General features: G+C 37.6%; 1 protein-coding gene across 1 annotated transcript; it reads right to left on the bottom strand.

Annotated features, from left to right (window-relative positions):
- Positions 1-3,848: 3,848 nt before the first annotated feature.
- LOC141403306 (uncharacterized) lies at positions 3,849-11,537 on the bottom strand. The gene is made up of 2 exons (XM_073985496.1): positions 10,793-11,537; positions 3,849-4,756 (listed from the first exon to the last, which is right to left on the bottom strand). Exons 1-2 carry the CDS (start codon positions 11,535-11,537, stop codon positions 3,849-3,851), a joined length of 1,653 nt encoding a protein of 550 aa, XP_073841597.1.
- Positions 11,538-21,471: the final 9,934 nt, after the last annotated feature.

A 21,471-nucleotide genomic window follows, 5' to 3' on the forward strand; every position in this document is an offset into this window, starting at 1 on the left:
ATTTTAACCTGACAGACGACGGTTTCTGTTGTTTGCAATGCAAATTGTGTCTCAGAGCATGAATATGCTCTATCTCCTACATGAATATGAGCTCTCTCTTACATCATTGCCATATTGAAATACCTAAATACAGTTTAAATTCCCTTTGATTTTGTGCATTAAGAATGTGGATAATGCACAAATTAATTTAAATTAAGGCAGTCAATGCAAATTAACGCTGTCGTATGTCTAGGGTATTAGGGTTTTTTGATATTGAATTTTAGAAATACGTACCATAAGTATACTAAAATTATTAAATGAGATGTGGATGTGTTTTTCGAAGTACCTACTATAATTATACGAAGAATATTAAATGCTACTTAATTTCGTATTCGGCGTAGAGGTATTCCTAAACTTTGTATTATGGGAACTTTTGTGTGTATTTGTTTTTTATACCCTCAGCCTTTAGGCTAAAGAGGGTATTTACACTTTGATACGACCAAAAATGTGCCTCATCGAAATAATGGTTTTAGACCCCAAGTATGTTTGTACGATATCCGTTTCAGACAATTTTGAGTAGATCTAGCAATGTCCGTCCGTCCGTCTGTCTGTCTGGCTGGCTGGTGCGCACGATAACTCTCGAACGGATCAATCGATTCGGTTCAAATTTTGGGTATCGAAATATTTTGTCCAGATTCGATTTAAGTTCGAAGATGGGCCATATAGGTCCACTCCTTCAGGTACCTCCCCCACAAATGTTCAAAAATTGTCGCAAAACTTGTGCGCACGTTAACTCTTGTAGGGAATAACCGATTTGGTCCATACTTTGCACATCGTGTAATTTCTACCAAACTTAGATGAGGTTCCAATATGGACTCAATCGGTCCACTCCTTCGGGTACCTCCCACACAAAATTTCGGAAAAGTTCAGATTAGGACCTGGTCTCGAATCGATTTGATTTTTGTTTACGCAAGTTGTATTCGCTGTCCTCTATATGACGCTGTAAGTTTCATTAGGGGCAAGTCCATACTTCCTCAGCAAATAGCCTGAAAGTTACAAAAAACCCTATGGCACCGTGTGTAGTGGTTGGAGCGCATGATAACTCTCGAACGGACCTGCCGATTCTGTCCAAAATTTGGCTTTCGTAATATTTCGTCCAAACTTAGTTCAAGTTCAAAGATGGATTATATCGGTCCACTCCTTCCGGTACCTCCCCCACAAAAGTTCGAAAATGTTCGGAAATTTGCGTTTGATAACTCTTGAAGGAAGTAACCGATTTGGTCCATACATTGCACATTATGAAATTTCTATCAGACTTAGATGAGGTTCCAATATGGACTCAATCGGTAAACTCCTTCGAGTACCTCCCACACAAAATTGCGGAAATGTTCAGTTTAGGACCTGCTCTCGAATCGCCTTGGCTTTTGTTGTAACATTTTGTATTCACTGTCCCCTATACGAAGGTACAAGTTTCCTCAGGGGCAAGTCCATACTTCCTGAAAAAATAGCCTGAAAGTTGAAAAACAAACCCTATGACACCATGTTTATGGGTGGAAGCGCAAGATAATTATCGAACGGAAATGCCGATTCCGGCCAAAATTTGGCCTTCGTAATATTGTTTCCAAACTTAGTTTAAGTTCGTAGATAAGCCATATCGGTCCACTCCTTCAGGTACCTACCCCACAAAAGTTCAAAAATATTCGGAAAAATTGTGCGCACGATAACTCTTGATGGGAGTGACCGATTTGGTCCATACTTTACACATTCTCATAATATCTACCAGATATTGATCAGGTTCGAATATGGAAATGGAGTGGACAAATATCCACTCCATTCCGTACCTCCCACACAAAATTTTGGATAAGTTCACTTTAAGACCTGCTATTAAATCACTTTGATTTTTGTTGAAGCAACTTTCATTCGCTGCTTCAATTACGATGGTAAAAGTTGTTTCAGGGGCAAGTTCATACTTCTTGAGAAAACAGTCCGAAGGGTGTAAAAACCCCCTATGGCACCCCCATGGTCTATGTCGGCCCATTCCTTTATGTACCTTTTCCGCAAAATTGTTGAACTTTAATCCTAGTCAAAATTTTTGTGGGTTCATACGACCAAAATTTTGAAACCCCCTAAATACATAAGTTTTTTTGTGAAAAAAGTGTTTCAATTTGCACAGGCTGAGGGTATATCTCTGTCGGCAAAGCCAACTGATACTTTTTAACTTGTTTTTTTTTTAATACTTTAGTACGTACAAAAGGTACTAAATATTGACTTGGGTCTAGACATAGACTTTGAATTCGGAAGTTTGGAACTGAGGTCAGTGTTGCTGTGTAAGGAAGAGCTTTGGACATACGTTCAGTAGGTAAACGAAAGATACAAAAACTTGGTAAATGGTACTCCCAGTACAAAAGTTGTACAGAAAGAGTTTGAATTCTGAATTTTGGTATTAGGGGCAGTGTTGGTGTGTACGGTTGAGATGTGGATGTGTTTTTGGAAATGCGTAGTATAAGAGTTCGAAAGGTACTAAGTTTAGAATTGGGAAAAAACGTTTAAATTTATATGAAGGAATATAATTGAAATTTAAAATCTGGGGTTAGGGTTGAGATAAAGAGGAGTTTTTGGAAAAATATAGTTATAAGCTTACGAAAAGTAGTTAATGCTACTAAATTTAGTATTGGGTGATGGAATAGATCTGGAAAATGCGTACTGTATGTGCAAAAAAGTAATAAATTTTTCAATGAAGGTCATTGACTCTAAGCGTAATAGGTTAACATGAAAATATGGTTCTTGAAATTCAAACTACTCAAATGGCCTGTTTCACTAAGACGTTTTTAATTCATATTAGCTCGAACATCTACCTTCTGTTTTTTGAAAATTTTTTGGAACTCATTTTTGTTTTCAAACAAACAAAAAATTCTAATTCGAACGAATTTGAATTCGAATCGTCTTACAGAAACCGGCCAAAGGAGTGCTGGCAGTAAAAATGTTGTATCGTTGGCGTTGGGAAGGTTAGGAATCGAATTTTGTAATTTGAATAAATTTTTTAAATTTCATTTTATTAATTCTGGAATTAATAAAACGGGTGTCTATTTGCATCCCCTTTTTTATAAATGGCAACATTTCGCTAACGAAGTAGTGGACACGTGCTAGTGCCTCTTAAAATAACTTATTCTCGGTCAACACTAGAGTGATTTGATTAAAACAAATCATGAGATTATGCGTTCATATATCAAGTTTCATACTAGAGTAATATCATGAAATTGCTAATTGCGATCTAAGAATGCCTAATGTGTACCGGGACTTCGCTTTTTTCAATGAGCTATCTTCAATAAATCGCCTATCTACCATTAAATCGTTTGCGTTCTACCAGTCAGTGGCAAGTTAGGGCTTGGCAATCCTGGATCGGTTACGTACCTTTCCTACAAATATGTGTAATTCGAAGGGCTTCTGTTTATAGAAGGCGCTTCTATTAGCCAATCTTTGCATTGAGGCTTCACACTTTGTGTCACAATCATTCAGAATAAATGAAATGGTAGTCACAAAAAATGGTCCAAAAATCCTTCCATTATATTTTCAGGTATTGGTACTGAACAGTTAAATCCTTTAAAAACTCGGTATATTTACATAATACCTTTGGTTTGCTCTCTTCCTTGGCAACTGTTCGACAATTATCTTATACATTTTCACCTTTATAAGACCCCTACTACTTATATCCTTTAAATGAAATTTGACCACTATTTTTTGTGGATGATTTTTACACTCCCTTGCTATTTTGTTTCCATTTTAATATTTTTTCTTTTGGCTAATTAAACTAACATTTTAAAAATATATTCCAATGAGATATCACAAACCATGAGGTCCAAGTCGGGTTATTAGTTGCGACGGCGGTATTTGAGTTTGCGCAAAGTCTTGTAACGATAACCATCTTCAGCTAATTCAGCAGTTTTGGCTTCAGCAGCCATATCAGCTTCAACGGCCATTTCCTCAGCTGGAGGCAAGTAAGCAGCAGAGGTGTTATCAGCAGCGGCAGCATCACTTTCAGCTTCACGACGATGACGGCGTACCTTGAAACGTTTTACGGTCTTGTAACGATAACCATCATCACCCAAAATGGTTTTTAGATCGGGAGCCAACTCAACTTCGACGGGTGGCAAATATTCACTGGATGGCTGTTCAATTTCGCTGACATCACGACGTTGACGGTGACGCAGTTTCAATTTGCGCACAGTTTTGTAACGATAACCATCATCGGCAACCTTGGTTTCGACTTGGTCAACTGGAGGCAAATATTCTTCACTGGGTTCATTGACAGGTGGCAAATATTCCTGTGAGACATCACGACGATGACGGGAACGGAATTTCAAGGTGCGTACAGTCTTGTAACGATAACCATCATCGGAAACCTTGGTATCGACGGCATCAACGGGAGGCAAATATTCTTCACTGGGTTCATTGACTGGTGGCAAATATTCCTGTGAAACATCACGACGATGGCGGGAACGGAATTTCAAGGTGCGTACAGTCTGGTAACGATAACCATCATCGGAAACCTTGGTATCGACGGCATCAACGGGAGGCAAATATTCTTCACTGGGTTCATTGACTGGTGGCAAATATTCCTGTGAGACATCACGACGATGACGGGCACGGAATTTCAATTTGCGTATGGTTTTATAACGATAACCATCTTCGGCTAATTTGGCAGCATCAGCTTCTTCGGCGGGTGGTAAATATTCCTGGGAAGGTTCCTCAACGGCAGTATCAATGGCATACGATTGGGCTGCGACCACAGCGATGGCAAGGCCAAAACCCAACAAGGTTATGTGGAGTTTCTATGAGAACAAAACAATAGTCCTTTTAGTGAGCTCCTGTGTGTGTTTTTGAGCGGATTACTTACCATTTTTGTAGAAGTTTTTAAATTTATTTAACAAAATCAAATTGTTTAACAATTTCTATTTTGTTTACACTTCTGTTGGCTTATGGACCAATGATGCTTTACCGAACATGACCAGCAGTATTTATAGTCGACAAGAGGTCTTTATAAAGCAACTACAAATGTTTTAGTCCACAAGTGTGTGCCACTAATGATGATGATGACGATGGTGGACATAACACAAGTGTTTGTATGTTTTGGTGGGTGTTTGACTTCAAATAATTACCGCGGTAAACCTCTTTTATTTTCATTCTAAATTTTATTAGAAGTATAAGACATAAGAAGTTGTTGGGTTATCAAGTGATTTGTTACCACACACGTTTCTTCTTACAGAAAGCTTCTTTAAAAACAAGCTTTCTTACAGAAATTACCTATAGGGTCTACACAAGCATCCTTTCTTAGATAAAGGGTCTATAGAAGCATCCTTTCTTAATGGGGGTATAGAAGTGTCCTTTCTTAGAGAAAGCGTATACAGAAGCATCCTTTCTTAGACAAAAGGTATCTAGAAACATCCTTTCTTAGAGAAAGGGTCTATAGAAGCGTCTTTTCTAAGATAAAGGGACAATAGAATCATCCTTTCTTAGAATAAGCGTCTACAGAAGCATCATTTCTTAAAGAAAGGCTTCTTAGAAGCATCCTTTCTTAGAGAAAGGGTCTATAGAAGCATCCTTTCTTAGTGAAAGGCCTATAGAATCACTCTTTCTTACAGAAAGTGTCTATAGAAGCACCCTTTCTTAGAGAAAAGGTCTAAAGAACCGTCTTTCCTTAGAGAGGGGGTCTTAGATAAAGCGTCTACAGAAGCATCCTTTCTTAGAGAAAGCGTCTACAGAAGCATCCTTTCTTAGAGAAAAGCTTTTTAGAAGCACCCTTTCTTACAGAAAGCGTCTACAGAAGCATCCTTCGTGAAATGGACCAAAAACATAATATTTACGCAATTTTGTAGCGACTCTGTAGGTCGCAATAATAGTCCGATCAACGCGAAATTTTAAATAAGGTAAAATTATATGACAAGGGAGAAGCTTGCAATTTAAGATGGCGATCAAATAACATTTAACATGGACCACAACTTTTGTGTAGGTAGAAGAAAATCCCTAAAATTTTTGATTATGATCTGATTTTATTTGGCGAGTGAAATTGATCATTACTTTTGTGTGAAAAATAACAAAAAATATTTTTGGTCTATATTTTTTTCCTGGAAGGCATATACCGGCAAAATAGCCTATATATGGAAAAAGAACTACTGACCTTTCCCCAATTATATATTAGGCAGTAGGCCCGCCTTAAAATATAATGGGTTATTATGGGTTTCGTGTGGGGAACCACGTCTTCCTGTCATTCTACAAATTGTTTCTATCATGCAAATTACGTGAAGTCCTAGCGTATTAATTGTCCAAATGGAGTTTCTATACATATGTATGTATATTGCAGGGTAGCTTCGCCAACTTTTTTTTCAAAGTGTACTCGGTGTCTTATGTATTTATTTATATTATTCCAGAAAATAAAACTGATATTCAAAGAAATTTTAAATATGTAGGGACAAGAGAGCCTTCTCTCATATCAATGAGTGCACCCCGATTCATGGGACCTACTGTTTATCACCGAGTCCGAACGGCGTATACTAAGACACCACATTTAGAAAAGTATTACATGGCTGAAATACTCAAGAAATTTCGCCAACATTACTGATGGAATTTTGCCACTATTGAAAATTTAATGTGACCTGACAGGGATTTTCTACACATCAAATTTTCGACGGTGGCAAAATACCCCTCAGTAATGTTGGCGACATTTAATCTAACTTAAAAATATAACAAATTTCAAATAAACTTTTTATTATAATTTAAATTCAAAAAAAAAATTGGAGGAAAGCTAATATTCAGGAGTAGTGATGTAGGATATCACATGATATCGGCCCCTTCCTACTATTGCCCTCAATTGCTTTGACTTATTTGTTTTTTTAGAATTCCTGCAAGTCTCCTGCTAGAAGTCCAGTGGTATTATCTTCTATGAGAAGAACTATTGGACTACTATGGAGACATTGTGCTCTTCTATGAGAAATCCTACTGATCACCACAACGAAGTCCAACATGTTCTCTACATAAGTCCTTAGATCTTCTATGAGGAAACAAACTAGACTTCAAAGATCAGAACAATTTTATAGGAAAAGACCTACTGGTCTGCCTATGTGCTGGCTGGTATTGAAGATAAATCTACACACAGAAAAATAAAATGGCCTCTCTAACATATGTCCCAAACATAACATATGTTTGGGTCCTGCAAACAAATATATGTTTGGGTGCAAATGAATACAAACCCAAAAGCCAAAAAAACAAACAAACACATGAACCAGTGGGCGCTTTCTGAGAGCAAGGGAGCGTAAGTGTCAATGTGAAACACATTGAAATGTATGCTCTCACTGGCTACTTCTAAAATGTAAACACATTTATAAATGGTGGTGGTTTATTGAAAGGCATAGAAAAAAGCAAAAGCAACAACAGACACAGAGGTACATAAAAAATTTTAAAGAAATACATAACAGACTTTAATAAAAGAAAAACTGAATGAAATAATTATTAAAAAGTCGCACTTTTAAAAAGAAAAAAATTATATAGAAACATCGTTGAACGCTTCTTCTTAGTTGTGAAATAAAACACATTTTCTTCATCTGGAATTAAATGTATATAATGTAATAAATAGGTATATCCATATTTCAGATATACATATGTATGTATATGAAAAATGTATTGATGTAATTACCAATATTAAATGCAATTTCTTCCTTATACAATAAAATATTCCCATTCACCTTTTTGGTTCAATTACTAAAAAGCCCCATTTCTTTAAGAAAACACAAAACACTGATTTATTTACTCACATTGCTCTCTTTACTCAACGATTGTATTTAGAAAACTGAAGAAAAAGAACAACATAATTTATACCAATTTTTCTTCTCCTCTTCGCTTGCTATAAAATTACCCTCGGAATCGACTACGGAGTCGAAGTCGTGAAAAAAAAACTGGCCTGGAGTCGGAGTCGAAGGAAAAATAGCTCGACTCCGAAGCTCTGATTTGAATAAAGTGGTTTGTGATAGCAGTACTACAGCATTTAGTTTCCATATTGTGTTAGATGGTACATTTCCGCTCGATAAGTATATAACGTCACAACGGGATTAATCGCATATTATAGTATATATTGGGCGGGATTTATGCTCAATATAGAGATATGGATATATTTACAAACAGTGCACCTTTTTGAAAAAAAAAAATAATAATAATAATAAAAATAATAATAATAAAACATTTATTTTATCTTTTAGGTAATTATAATTTGTTATCTTTACGTATGCCAGCCTCATGTTTCGGAAGGCGTCAGGAGATTGTAAGTAATAAACAATATTAGAAAATATGTAATTTTTTGTGTTTTATTTACGAAGCTGTTTTTGCAAATATTTAAAATTTTATTTTCTTTCAGATACGAAAGAAGACAATGCCTTCCAAATTGTTGCTGAGAAATTTAAATCGTGTCTACATCGTAATTATTAAGACAATCAATCACATTTTATATAATTTGTATTGAATTTCTATACATAAAATAATATAAATATAATTGCATGACTAACTCATCAGCTACCAGACGAAATGGCTAAAGTTAGAATCTTGAAAATTTTGGAGCGAAGGTGTGACATAAGCAACGGGATAGAGCTAGAATTCTGTAATTTAAAATGAGATAATGTACCAAAGGGTTTTGGAAATTCAACCTAAGTGTATGAACATAACTAAATTATATGAAGGGATAAAGCTAAAATCTTGAAATTTGCTATAAGAGTCAAAGTTGAGAAGTAGGGGTTGTCCATAAAATGTGGTGTATTTTGAAATGTGCAATTATGTGCATGAAAAGTACTAAATATTTATTATATATTATTTATATACCACCTCTATAATTTTTACTGAAAATTCAAGAGAATATTCAATTAAACAGGATTTTTTATTAAAAAAAATCAACATAATTTTCCATGGAAAATTTCACAGAATATTCTATAGAACATTCAACAAAAATTTTTATTGAAAATTCTCCGAATTTTCAGCTGAATTGTTTCTTGAAAATTCAACATATTTTTCAATGGAAAATTAAACAGAATTTTCAGTTGAAAATTCAGCAGAATTTTATTGAAAAATATACATAATTTTCCATTGAAAATTTCACAGAACATTCTTTTGAACATTCAACAAAAATTTTTATTGAAAATTCTTAGAATTTTCTATTAAGATTTTGCAGAATTTTCAGCTGATTTGTTTCTTGAAAATTCAATATATTTTTCGATGGAAAACTAAACAGAATTTTCTGTTGAAAATTCAACAAAATTTTATTGATACAAAAACATAATTTCCCATTGAAAATTTCACAGAATTTTCTATTGAGCACTCAATACAAATTTTTATTGAAAATTCTCAGAATTGTCTATTAAGATTTTGCAAAATTTTCAGCTGAATTGTTTCTTGAAAATTCAACATATTTTTCTATGGAAAATTAAACAGAATTTTCTGTTGAAATTTCTACAGAATATTCTACTGAAAAGTCAAGAGAATATTCTATTAAACGGGATATTTATTGAAATTTGTCAGAATTGTTAATTAAGATTTTACAGAATTTTTAGCTGAAAATTCAACTTAATTTTGCGTTGAAAGTTTGACAGAATTTTCTACCGAAAACTCAATAGAATTAGAAATTAAACAAATTTTATACCTTTTTAAAAAAATGTTCTATTAAAATTCACAAGAATTTTGTACTGAATATTCAGCAGAAGTTTATATTAAAAATTCAACAGAATATAACTATTAAAACTTCAACTAAATTTTCTTTTAAAAATTCAAGATAATTTTCTAATGAGTATTTGACAGAATTTTATTTTAAGGCCAAAACCTAAAACTTTGCGTGTTGCGTGTGCGTTAAAAAATAAAAAAAACAAAATACATGTATTTCAACACGCAAAGTTATAGGTTTTTGCCTAATATAATAATTTTAATATCCTTTAACATGGTAGAACAAGAAAAGGTAGCAGCAATACCCAGCTGACTGAACTGGGTTGTAGTGTTAGTGTCAAATTCCATTCGACATTTTATGTATTTATTTCTATGTTCGATGTATATTAGGGATATATATTTTTGAAGAACAAATTTATTCATCAGAAAAAAAACTATTTCCCATAAAGACGGCTTCATATCATTGACATGTAACCTCCTCCAGGTCCGAACGACATGCCGCACACTAAAACACCGCTTATAGAGGCGGTACAATATTTGTTAATATGTGTGCTATTTTCTTAAACTTGAAAAGAAAAAAGCCCTAATAAACATGTGCTTTTTTGTTTTCAAAAGCAAATGATTGAAACATCTTCTCTTTTTTCAATGAATTACCAGCGACCCGAAACATTTTTGCAAGTATTCTACTTTCTGCGAGAAATTATGCATTTAGTGGAATGATATGGAAACATTCAAATTGAAAATCTAATGAGTTTTCATTCATGTTTTCCAAAATATTCAACCAAATGTGAAAAATTATTAGTTTTTTAAATTCCAATAATTTATAGACATTTCCTTGTTTTGTTTACATTTACGTTGACACTAAGGTTTACAAACAAACACAAATTCCTTTGTGGTTGTTGTTCGAGTTGTATTTGTTGTAGTATTAACTTTACCTTGTATTTGTTCTACCATGATCCTTTAAAGAATTTTTTTAACACATTTTTTTTATTTTTGGAAGATTTTTACATTCCGTTGCTATTTTATTGCCATTTTCATTTTTCTTGTCTAACTAAACTAAGATTTTTTAAGTCCAATGAGATATCACAAGCCATAAGCTCCAAGTCGGGTTATTAGTGGCGACGGCGGTATTTGAGTTTGCGCAAAGTTTTGTAGCGATAACCATCTTCAGCCAATTCAGCAGTTTTGGCTTCAGCAGCCATATCAGCTTCAGGCGCCATTTCCTCAGCTGGAGGCAAGTAAGCAGCAGAGGTGTTATCAGCAGCATCACTTTCAGCTTCACGACGATGACGGCGAACCTTGAAACGTTTTACGGTCTTGTAACGATAACCATCATCACCCAAAATAGTTTTTAGATCAGGAGCCAATTCAACTTCGACGGGTGGCAAATATTCACTGGATGGCTGTTCGATTTCGCTGACATCACGACGTTGACGGTGACGCAATTTCAATTTGCGAACAGTCTTGTAACGATAACCATCATCGGCAACCTTGGTATCGGCTTCAACGGGAGGTAAATATTCTTCACTGGGTTCGTTGACGGGTGGCAAATATTCCTGTGAGACATCACGGCGATGACGGGAACGGAATTTCAAGGTGCGTACAGTCTTGTAACGATAACCATCATCGGCAACCTTGGTATCAGCGGCATCAACGGGAGGCAAATATTCTTCACTGGGTTCGTTTACGGGTGGCAGATATTCCTGTGAGACATCACGACGATGACGAGCACGGAATTTCAATTTGCGTATGGTTTTATAACGATAACCATCTTCGGCTAATTTGGCAGCTTCTTCGGCGGGAGGTAAATATTCCTGGGAAGGTTCCTCAACGGCAGCATCAATGGCATTCGATTGGGCAGATACCATGGCGATGGCAAGGCCAAAAGCCAACAAGGTTATGTGGAATTTCTAAGAGCACAAAACAATAATCCTTTTAGTGAGCTCCAACATATGTGAGTGCGTTTGAAAGGATTACTTACCATTTTTGCAGAAGTTTTTAAATTTATTTAACAAAATCAAATTGCTTAACAATTTCTATTTTGTTTACACTTCTGTTGGCTTATGGGCCAATGATGCTTCACCACAAATGGCCAACAGTATTTATAGGCGAAAGAGTTTTTGGTAAAACCACTACAAATGTTTTGGTCCACAAGTGTGTGATGCTAACGATTGTAATAATGATGGACGTAATCCTACTAGCGTCTGTATGTTTGGGTGGGCGTTTTGTTCCTCTCCAAACCTCCGTTACTCTTTTTCCTAAATTGATGATACACATTTTTGTTGGATTATACTACGACTATGAATTACGATGACCATAAGTGGGCTACCAAACACTTGATAACAAATTCTGAAGAGCTTTAATAACCAACTAATAACAACAACACTGGTAACAACATAGTTCCATCACAACTAGTTGGTCACAGTTCTAAACCCCAAATAACATTTGTTTCTGTGAGAGAGAGGTTAGAAGTTTGGCTTAGCATCATCTTGCTCATCATTTTTGTTCTTCGTTTTTTTTTGCAATTTGTGTTCTATTTTTTATATGTTCCGCCTTTGGGTTTTAGTGTTGTTGTTTTTTTATAAATAACCACATAAAAGCCAAGCGAAGAAGTGGCCACTTGAAACAATTTGTCGACAAATTCATGTTTTTTCATCGAATTGGTGTTTGTTTTCGAATAATAAATGTAAATTGTTTCAATATTTAGCTGATCACAGTATCGAATTTGATTTTACGATTAAATAAGTGAACATTCGTCAAATATTAATCACGGTATAATTTTGAGTTGCATTTTTTGTGATTGCATTGCAGATTAAGGGGTTAGGGTTCAAGGATCTCGTTTGAGATAAAAGAGACCAAGAGATCATTTATTTGAAAGAAAGGGTGCTCCTACAGACCCTTTCTGAAAGAAAGGGTGATTTTATAGACCCTTTCTGGAAGAAAGTACCTTGGCATAAAAACCAATAATTTCCCATGCGGTGGCGTCGTGTTTTCAACCACAAAAACGCTAATTTCTTCACACAATTTTCAACTCATGGGACTATCCGCAGGAGAAAATATAAATTATGCTTTGAAAAAATCCTTTATAATTGTATTCCAAACGATAATTTTCACTTCATCATCCCCTTCCGATTAATTATGAAAGTGTATCGGTTTGTGATTTTCCACTTATCAACACTTCGTTAAACTTCAACGTGTCGTGGTATTTTCATTTTCATATTCGCATAAAAATCAAGCCTCCCAAGGCACAGTTCCACTGTTTGAATGAGTGTTTGCGTGGGTACCCCACACACCCACGCAAACACTATGTTATCATTGTTTCACCAAAACACATCTACAAAAACACATACATATGGACAGAGATAACAGTTTTTGTGCAAGCAGTTGGGTTCATTAAAACGGGCCTCTGAGTATAAAACCTCAGACTATGTCACAATCAGATATATGGTTTATATCTATAGAAGCACCCTTTCTATAAGAAACGGTCTATTGAAGCACTCTTTCTTTCAGCAAGGGTCTATTGAAGCACTCTTTCTTTCAGCAAGGGTCTATTGAAGCACCCTTAAAGAAAGGGTATATATAGACACCTTTCTTTGAGAAACGGTCTATTGAAGCACCCCTTCTTTCGGAAAGGGTCTATAGAAGCACCCCTTCTTTCGGAAAGGGTCTATAGAAGCACCCCTTCTTTCGGAAAGGGTCTATAGAAGCACCCCTTCTTTCGGAAAGGGTCTATAGAAGCACCCCTTCTTTCGGAAAGGGTCTATAGAAGCACCCCTTCTTTCGGAAAGGGTCTATAGAAGCACCCCTTCTTTCGGAAAGGGTCTATAGAAGCACCCCTTCTTTCGGAAAGGGTCTATAGAAGCACCCCTTCTTTCGGAAAGGGTCTATAGAAGCACCCCTTCTTTCGGAAAGGGTCTATAGAAGCACCCCTTCTTTCGGAAAGGGTCTATAGAAGCACCCCTTCTTTCGGAAAGGGTCTATAGAAGCACCCCTTCTTTCGGAAAGGGTCTATAGAAGCACCCCTTCTTTCGGAAAGGGTCTATAGAAGCACCCCTTCTTTCGGAAAGGGTCTATAGAAGCACCCCTTCTTTCGGAAAGGGTCTATAGAAGCACCCCTTCTTTCGGAAAGGGTCTATAGAAGCACCCCTTCTTTCGGAAAGGGTCTATAGAAGCACCCCTTCTTTCGGAAAGGGTCTATAGAAGCACCCCTTCTTTCGGAAAGGGTCTATAGAAGCACCCCTTCTTTCGGAAAGGGTCTATAGAAGCACCCCTTCTTTCGGAAAGGGTCTATAGAAGCACCCCTTCTTTCGGAAAGGGTCTATAGAAGCACCCCTTCTTTCGGAAAGGGTCTATAGAAGCACCCCTTCTTTCGGAAAGGGTCTATAGAAGCACCCCTTCTTTCGGAAAGGGTCTATAGAAGCACCCCTTCTTTCGGAAAGGGTCTATAGAAGCACCCCTTCTTTCGGAAAGGGTCTATAGAAGCACCCCTTCTTTCGGAAAGGGTCTATAGAAGCACCCCTTCTTTCGGAAAGGGTCTATAGAAGCACCCCTTCTTTCGGAAAGGGTCTATAGAAGCACCCCTTCTTTCGGAAAGGGTCTATAGAAGCACCCCTTCTTTCGGAAAGGGTCTATAGAAGCACCCCTTCTTTCGGAAAGGGTCTATAGAAGCACCCCTTCTTTCGGAAAGGGTCTATAGAAGCACCCCTTCTTTCGGAAAGGGTCTATAGAAGCACCCCTATTTTCGGAAAGGGTCTATAGAAGCACCCCTTCTTTCGGAAAGGGTCTATATAAGCACCCCTTCTTTCGGAAAGGGTCTATATAAGCACCCCTTCTTTCGGAAAGGGTCTATAGAAGCACCCCTTCTTTCGGAAAGGGTCTATAGAAGCACCCCTTCTTTCGGAAAGGGTCTATAGAAGCACCCCTTCTTTCGGAAAGGGGATATAGAAGCACCCTTTCTGAAAGGGGATATAGAAGCACCCTTTCTTTCAGAAAGGGGATATAGAAGCACCCTTCCTTTCAGAAAGGGTATATAGAAGCGCCCTTTCTTTCAGAAAGGGGATATAGAAGCACCCTTTCTTTCAGAAAGGGTCTATAGAAGACACCTTTCTTTGAGAAACGGTCTATTGAAGCACCCCTTCTTTCGGAAAGAGTCTATAGAAGCACCCTTTCTGAAGGAAAGGGTCTATTGAAGCACCCTTTCTTTCAAAAAGAGTCTATTGAAGCACCCTTTCTTTCAAAAAGAGTCTATAGAAGCACCCTTTCTGAAGGAAAGGGTCTATTGAAGCACCCTTTCTTTCAAAAAGAGTCTATAGAAGCACCCTTTCTGAAGGAAAGGGTCTATAGAAGCACCCTTTCTGAAGGAAAGGGTCTATAGAAGCACCCTTTCTGAAGGAAAGGGTCTATAGAAGCACCCTTTCTTTCAGAAAGGGTCTCTAGAAGCACCCTTTCTCATGGAAAGGATCTACAGAAGCACCCTTTCTCATCGAAAGGATCTACAGAAGCACCCTTTCTCATGAAAAGGATCTACAGAAGCACCCTTTCTTTCAAAAAGGGTCTATATAAGCACCCTTTTTGAAGGAAAGGGTCTATAGAAGCACCCTTTCTGAAGGAAAGGGTCTATAGAAGCACCCTTTCTCATGGAAAGGGTCTCTAGAAGCCCTCTTTCGCATGGAAAGGGTCTCTAGAAGCACCCTTTCTCATGGAAAGGATCTTCAGAAGCACCCTTTATTTCAGAAAGGGTCTAAAGAAGTACCCTTTATTTCAGAAAGGGTCTAAAGAAGCACCCCTTCTTTCAGAAAGGGTGTAATTTAAGCAACCTTTCTTTCAGAAAGGGTCTATAGAAGCACCCTTTCATTCAAAAAGGATCTGTAGCAGCACCCTTTCATTCAGAAAGGGTCTTTAAAATCACCCATTCTTTCAGTAAGGGTCTCTAGAAGCACCCATTCTTACAGAATGGGTCTCTAGAAGCACTCATTCTTTCAGAAAGGGTCTCTAGAAGCACCCTTTCATTCAGAAAAGGTCTCTAGAAGCACCCTTTCTTTCAGAAAAGGTCTATAGAAGCGCCCATTTTCATAGAAAGGATCAAAAGAAGCACACTTTCTTTCAGAAAAGGTTTTTTGAAGCACCCTTCCCTTCAGAAAGGGTCTCTAGAAGCACCCTTCCCTTCAGAAAGGGTCTCTAGAAGCACCCTTCCCTTCAGAAAGGGTCTCTAGAAGCACCCTTCCCTTCAGAAAGGGTCTCTAGAAGCACCCTTCCCTTCAGAAAGGGTCTCTAGAAGCACCCTTTCTCATGGAAAGGGTCTCTAGAAGCACCGTTTCTCATGGAAAGGGTCTCTAGAAGCACCGTTTCTCATGGAAAGGGTCTCTAGAAGCACCCTTTCTCATGGAAAGGATCTACAGGAGCACCCTTTCTCATAGAAAGGATCTGAAGAAGCACCCTTTATTTCAGAAAGGGTCTAAAGAAGCACCCCTTCTTTCAGAAAGGGTGTATAGAAGCAACCTTTCTTTCAGAAAGGGTCTATAGAAGCACCCTTTCTTTCAGAAAGAGACAATAGAAGCGCACTTTCTTTCAAAGAGGGGCTACCGATGCACCCTTTCGTTCAGAAAGGTTCTATAGGGGCTTCCTTAGAAGCACCCTCTGTTTCAGAAAGGGTCTATAGAAGCACCCTTTTATTCAAAAAGGATCTGTAGAAGCACTCTTTCATTCAGAAAGGGTCTCTAAAAGCATCCATTCTTTCAGAAAGGGTTTCTAGAAGCACTCATTCTTTCAGAAAGGGTCTCTAGAAGCACCCTTTCTTTCAGAAAAGGTCTCTAGAAGCACCCTTTCTTTCAGAAAGGGTCTATAGAAGCCCCCATTCTCATAGAAAGGATCAAAAGAAGCACACTTTCTTTCAGAAAAGGTTTTTTGAAGCACCCTTCCCTTCAGAAAAGGTTTTTTGAAGCACCCTTCCCTTCAGAAAGGGTCTCTAGAAGCACCCTTCCTTTCTTTCAGAAAGGGTCTATAGAAGAACCCATTCTTTCAGAAAGAGACAATAGAAGCGCACTTTCTTTCATCGAGGGGCTAACGATGCACCCTTTCGTTCAGAAAGGTTTTATAGGGGCTTCCTTAGAAGCACCCTCTCTTTCAGAAAGGGTCTATCGAAGCACCCTTTCATTCAAAAAGGATCTGTAGAAGCACCCATTCATTCAGAAAGGGTCTTTAAAATCGCCCATTCTTTCAGTAGAAGCACCCATTCTTTCAGAAAGGGTCTCTAGAAGCACCCTTTCTTTCAGAAAAGGTCTATAGAAGCACCCTTTCTCATAGAAGGTCTATAGAAGCACCCTTTCTTTCAGAAATGGTCTCTAGAAGCACCCTTTCCTTCAGAAAGGGTCTCTAGAAGCAATCTTTCTCATAGAAAGGGTCTCTAGAAGCACCATTTCTAATAGAAAGGATCTTTAGAAGCACCCTTTCTAATAGAGAGGATCTTTAGAAGCACTCTTTCTTTCAGAAAGGGTATTTTGCCTTCAGAAAGAGTCTCTAGAAGCACCCTTCCCTTCAGAAAGGGTCTATAGAAGCACACTTTTTTCAGAAAGGGTCTATTGAAGCAGTCTTTCTTCCGGAAAGGGTCTATTGAAGCAGTCTTTCTTCCGGAAAGGGTCTATTGAAGCAGTCTTTCTTCCGGAAAGGCTCTATTGAAGCCCTTTTTCTTTCTGCAATGGTCTGTAGAAGCACCCTTTCTTTCCGAATGGTTTTAGAGAAGCACCCTTTCTTTCCGAATGGTTTTATAGAAGCGCCCTTTCTTTCCGAATGGTTTTATAGAAGCACCCTTTCTTTCCGAATGGTTTTATAGAAGCACCCTTTCTTTCCGAATGGTTTTATAGAAGCACCCTTTCTTTCCGAATGGTTTTATAGAAGCAGCCTTTCTTTCCGAATGGTTGTATAGAAGCACCATTTCTTTCCGAAAGCTTCTATAGAAGCACCCTTTCTTTCCGAAAGTGCATTTAGAAGCATCCTTTCTTTCCGAAAGGGTATTTAGAAGCATCCTTTCTTTCAGAAAGGGTCTATAGAAGCACCCTTTCTTTCAGAAATCGGCTATAGAAACATCCTTTCTTTCAGCAAGGGTCTTTAGAAGCATCGTCTCTTTCAGAAAGTGGCTATGAAAGCATCCTTTCTTTCAGAAAGGGCCTTTAGAAGCTTCCTTTCTTTCAGAAAGTGGCTATAGAAGCATCCTTTCTTTCAAAAAGGATCTATAGAAGCACCCTTTCTTTCAGCAGTCTATAGAATCAGCTTTTCTTTCAGAAAGGGTCTTTAGAAGCGCCATTTCTTTCAGAAAGTGGCTATAGAAGCACCCTTTCTTTCCAAAAGGGTCTTTGGAAGCATCCTTTTTTCAGAAAGGGTCTATAGAAGCAGCCTTCCTTTCCAAAGGGTCTTTAGAAGCACCATTTCCTTCAGAAAGGGTCTCTAGAAGCACCCTTTCTTTCAAAAAGGGTCTATAGAAGCACCCTTTCTTTTCGAAAGGGTCTCTAGACGCACCCTTTCTTTTAGAAAGGGTCTCTAGACGCACCCTTTCTTTTAGAAAGGGCCTCTAGAGGCAACCTTTCTTTTAGAAAGGGTCTCTAGACGCACCCTTTCTATTAGAAAGGGTCTCTAGACGCACCCTTTTTAGAAAGGGTCTATAGAAGCACCATGTCTTCCAAAAAGAGTCTATAGAAGCACCCTTTTCATTCAGAAAGGGTCTCTAGACGCACCTTTTCTTTTAGAAAGGGTCTCTAGACGCACCCTTTTTAGAAAGGGTCTCTAGACGCACCCATTCTTTTTGAAAGGGTCTCTAGACGCACCCTTTCTTTTAGAAAGGGTCTCTAGACGCACCCTTTCTTTTAGAAAGGGTCTCTAGACGCACCCTTTCTTTTAGAAAAGGCCTCTAGAGACACCCTTTCTTTTAGAAAGGGTCTCTAGACGCACCCTTTCTTTTAGAAAGTGTCCCTGGAAGCACCCTTTCTTTTAGAAAGGGTCTCTAGAAGCACCCTTTCCATCAGAAAGGGTCTATAGAAGCACCCTTTTTTAGAGAAAGGGTCCATACAACCACTCTTTCTTTCAGAAACGATCTATAGAAGCACTCTTTCTTTCCGCATGGGTCTATAGAAACACCCTTTCAGAAAGCGAAATGCCCTTTATTAAAGAAAGCGTCTATAGAAGCACCCTTTCAGTAAGGGTCTCTAGAAGCATTCTTCCTTCAGAAATGATCTATAGAAGCACCCTTTCTTTCAAAAAGGGTCTCTTGAAGCACCCTTTTATTCAGAAAGGGTCTATAGAAACTCCCTTTCTTTCAGAAATGTTCTATGAAAGCAACCTTTTGAAAGAAAGGATCTATAGAAGCACCCTCTCATTCGAAAAGAGGCTATAGAAGCACCCTTTATTTCGGAAAGAGTCTATAAAAACACCCATTCTTTCAGCAAGGGTCTATAAAAGCCTCCTTTCTTTCAGAAAATTTATATTAAAGCACCCTTCCTTTCAGAAAGGGCTTAATGCAGCACCCTTTCTTTTAGAAAGGGTGTATAGAAGCACACTTTCTTTCAGCTAGAGAGGGTCTTCTTTCTTTCAGAAAGGTCAGAATCTATGGAACCCCTTAATATTTAAATACCATTTTCCAGGCCATCATCAGTACAAAGTCCGCCTCTCTCTCTCTAGTTACAATTTAGATTACCTTCATTTGCCTCATGCCCATTTTCGTGCAGCATTGCCAACAAATTTGCAGAAAATGAAATGAAAATGAATGCGGCACCCAAAGGGACTTCAGGCTTATTTGAGAAAAGATTGCCCATAACTGTTCAATGGAAAGCAACAAAATGACTTTGGGGTATAGCTGCTAATAGCTATGGAAAACAAAAACCACGCACACACATACCCGCATTCAAGGATATGCCATGAATCAGTGCCACTTTTTTAATTACGACTACTACATATTTATTCTCCAAACAAACATTCCCCTGAAACCTTGTCTTTGTGCTGAAGATAGCACATGACTCCATGGAGAACGATGTTCTCGCTGTGATAGTTACTTATAAAAATATACCAAAAAAAGATTACTTAAAATTATGCCAATGAAATATATGTTTTATATCTGTGATGATGACAAAACTTTGCTGCAAAAGTATGATTCTCGAAAGCAAAAATCCAACGAACCATCCAACCAGTTTATGGTTTATTGTGATTACCTTCGTTCGGGGTATAAGAACGATTTTTGATGATGTCCTTGTTTTTGTTGTTCAACAATATTTGCTGATTTTGTTTGTTGGCAATTGCCATGCCATCCAATTGGGAGTTCATACTAAAATAAAATCGACAGGAACATTTACTGCAATAACAACAACAACAGCACAGAAGTCAGAATCACAACAGCCCAAACTCCCTTCCAAACCCCATTCGTCGACAGTCATCATTAATCTGTAAACATTTTTGCAGATTATTAATTATGAATTAGTGTGTACGGGTATTTTTGCAACATCCACAGTTTCCAATCAATTAAATTATTAAGTTGGTTGCATTCACATACAAACATCGTACATACACACATACTACATAGCCAAGCACACACATAATCATCACTGAGTCATTCAGTCAGTCATACCCACTCAACAACAAGTATCCTTGCCGACCTCTCAATGTATGGATTTCGAGTGTGTTTCAATGTATGAACATGCATATATGTATGTGTGCCTGTTTACATATGAAGGTGTGTGCGTGCTAAGTGATTGTTTAGTTCCTACTCGAGATTATCATCAAAAATTTGAATCCTTTCGTTAAACGCATAATGAGTTAGATATTGTTGTTGTTGGTACATTGATTCAGAGATTTGTTATATTACTGTTTTTAACATAATTAATAAGTTTCCCCTTCAACACCGCATCCGACATTTAAGTGTTTGAAGGGTTAAAAAAATTAAATTTAAAGTTAGAAATTTGGTGGCAGAATAATGAAATTATTGATGCTGGGGAATACTCCGTTAAAAATCCATATTTTCTATGTTGGTGGCTACAATTATCAACAATAGTGGATAAAGTTCTTTACATAGAGGCATATATGGATAAAAATATCCACACCTGTGGATAAAAATATTCACGCCTATAGATAAAAATATCCCCGCTTGTGGATAAAAATATCCTCGCTTGTGGATAAAAATAACCTCGCTTATGGAAAAAATATCTTTTCCTGTGGATAAAAATATCCTCGCTTGTGGATCAAAATATCCTCGCTTATGGAAAAAATATCTTTGCCTGTGGATAAAAATATTCACGCCTGTGGATAAAAATATTCGCGCCTATGGATAAAATATCACACCTGTGGATAAGAATATCCACGCCTGTGGATAAGAACATCCACGCCTGTGGATAAGAATATCCACGCCTGTGGATAAGAATATCCACGCCTGTGGATAAGAATATCCACGCATGTGGATAAGAATATCCACGCCTGTGGATAAGAATATCCACGCATGTGGATAAGAATATCCACGCATGTGGATAAGAATATCCACGCCTGTGGATATGAATGTCCACGCCTGTGGATAAGAATATCCACGCCTGTGGATAAGAATATCCTTGCCTGTGGATAAGAATATCCACGCCTTTGGATAAGAATATCCACGCCTGTGGATAAGAATGTCCACGCCTGTGGATAAGAATATCCACGCCTGTGGATAAGAATATCCACGCCTGTGGATAAGAATGTCCACGCCTGTGGATAAGAAAATCCACGCCTGTAGATAAGAATATCCACGCCTGTGGATAAGAATATCCCCGCCTGTGGATAAGAATATCCACGCCT

Source organism: Musca autumnalis, unplaced genomic scaffold (assembly GCF_047663935.1).
Source record: "Musca autumnalis isolate F117 unplaced genomic scaffold, ASM4766393v1 scaffold_4, whole genome shotgun sequence".
Classification (NCBI taxonomy): Eukaryota; Metazoa; Arthropoda; class Insecta; order Diptera; family Muscidae; genus Musca; species Musca autumnalis.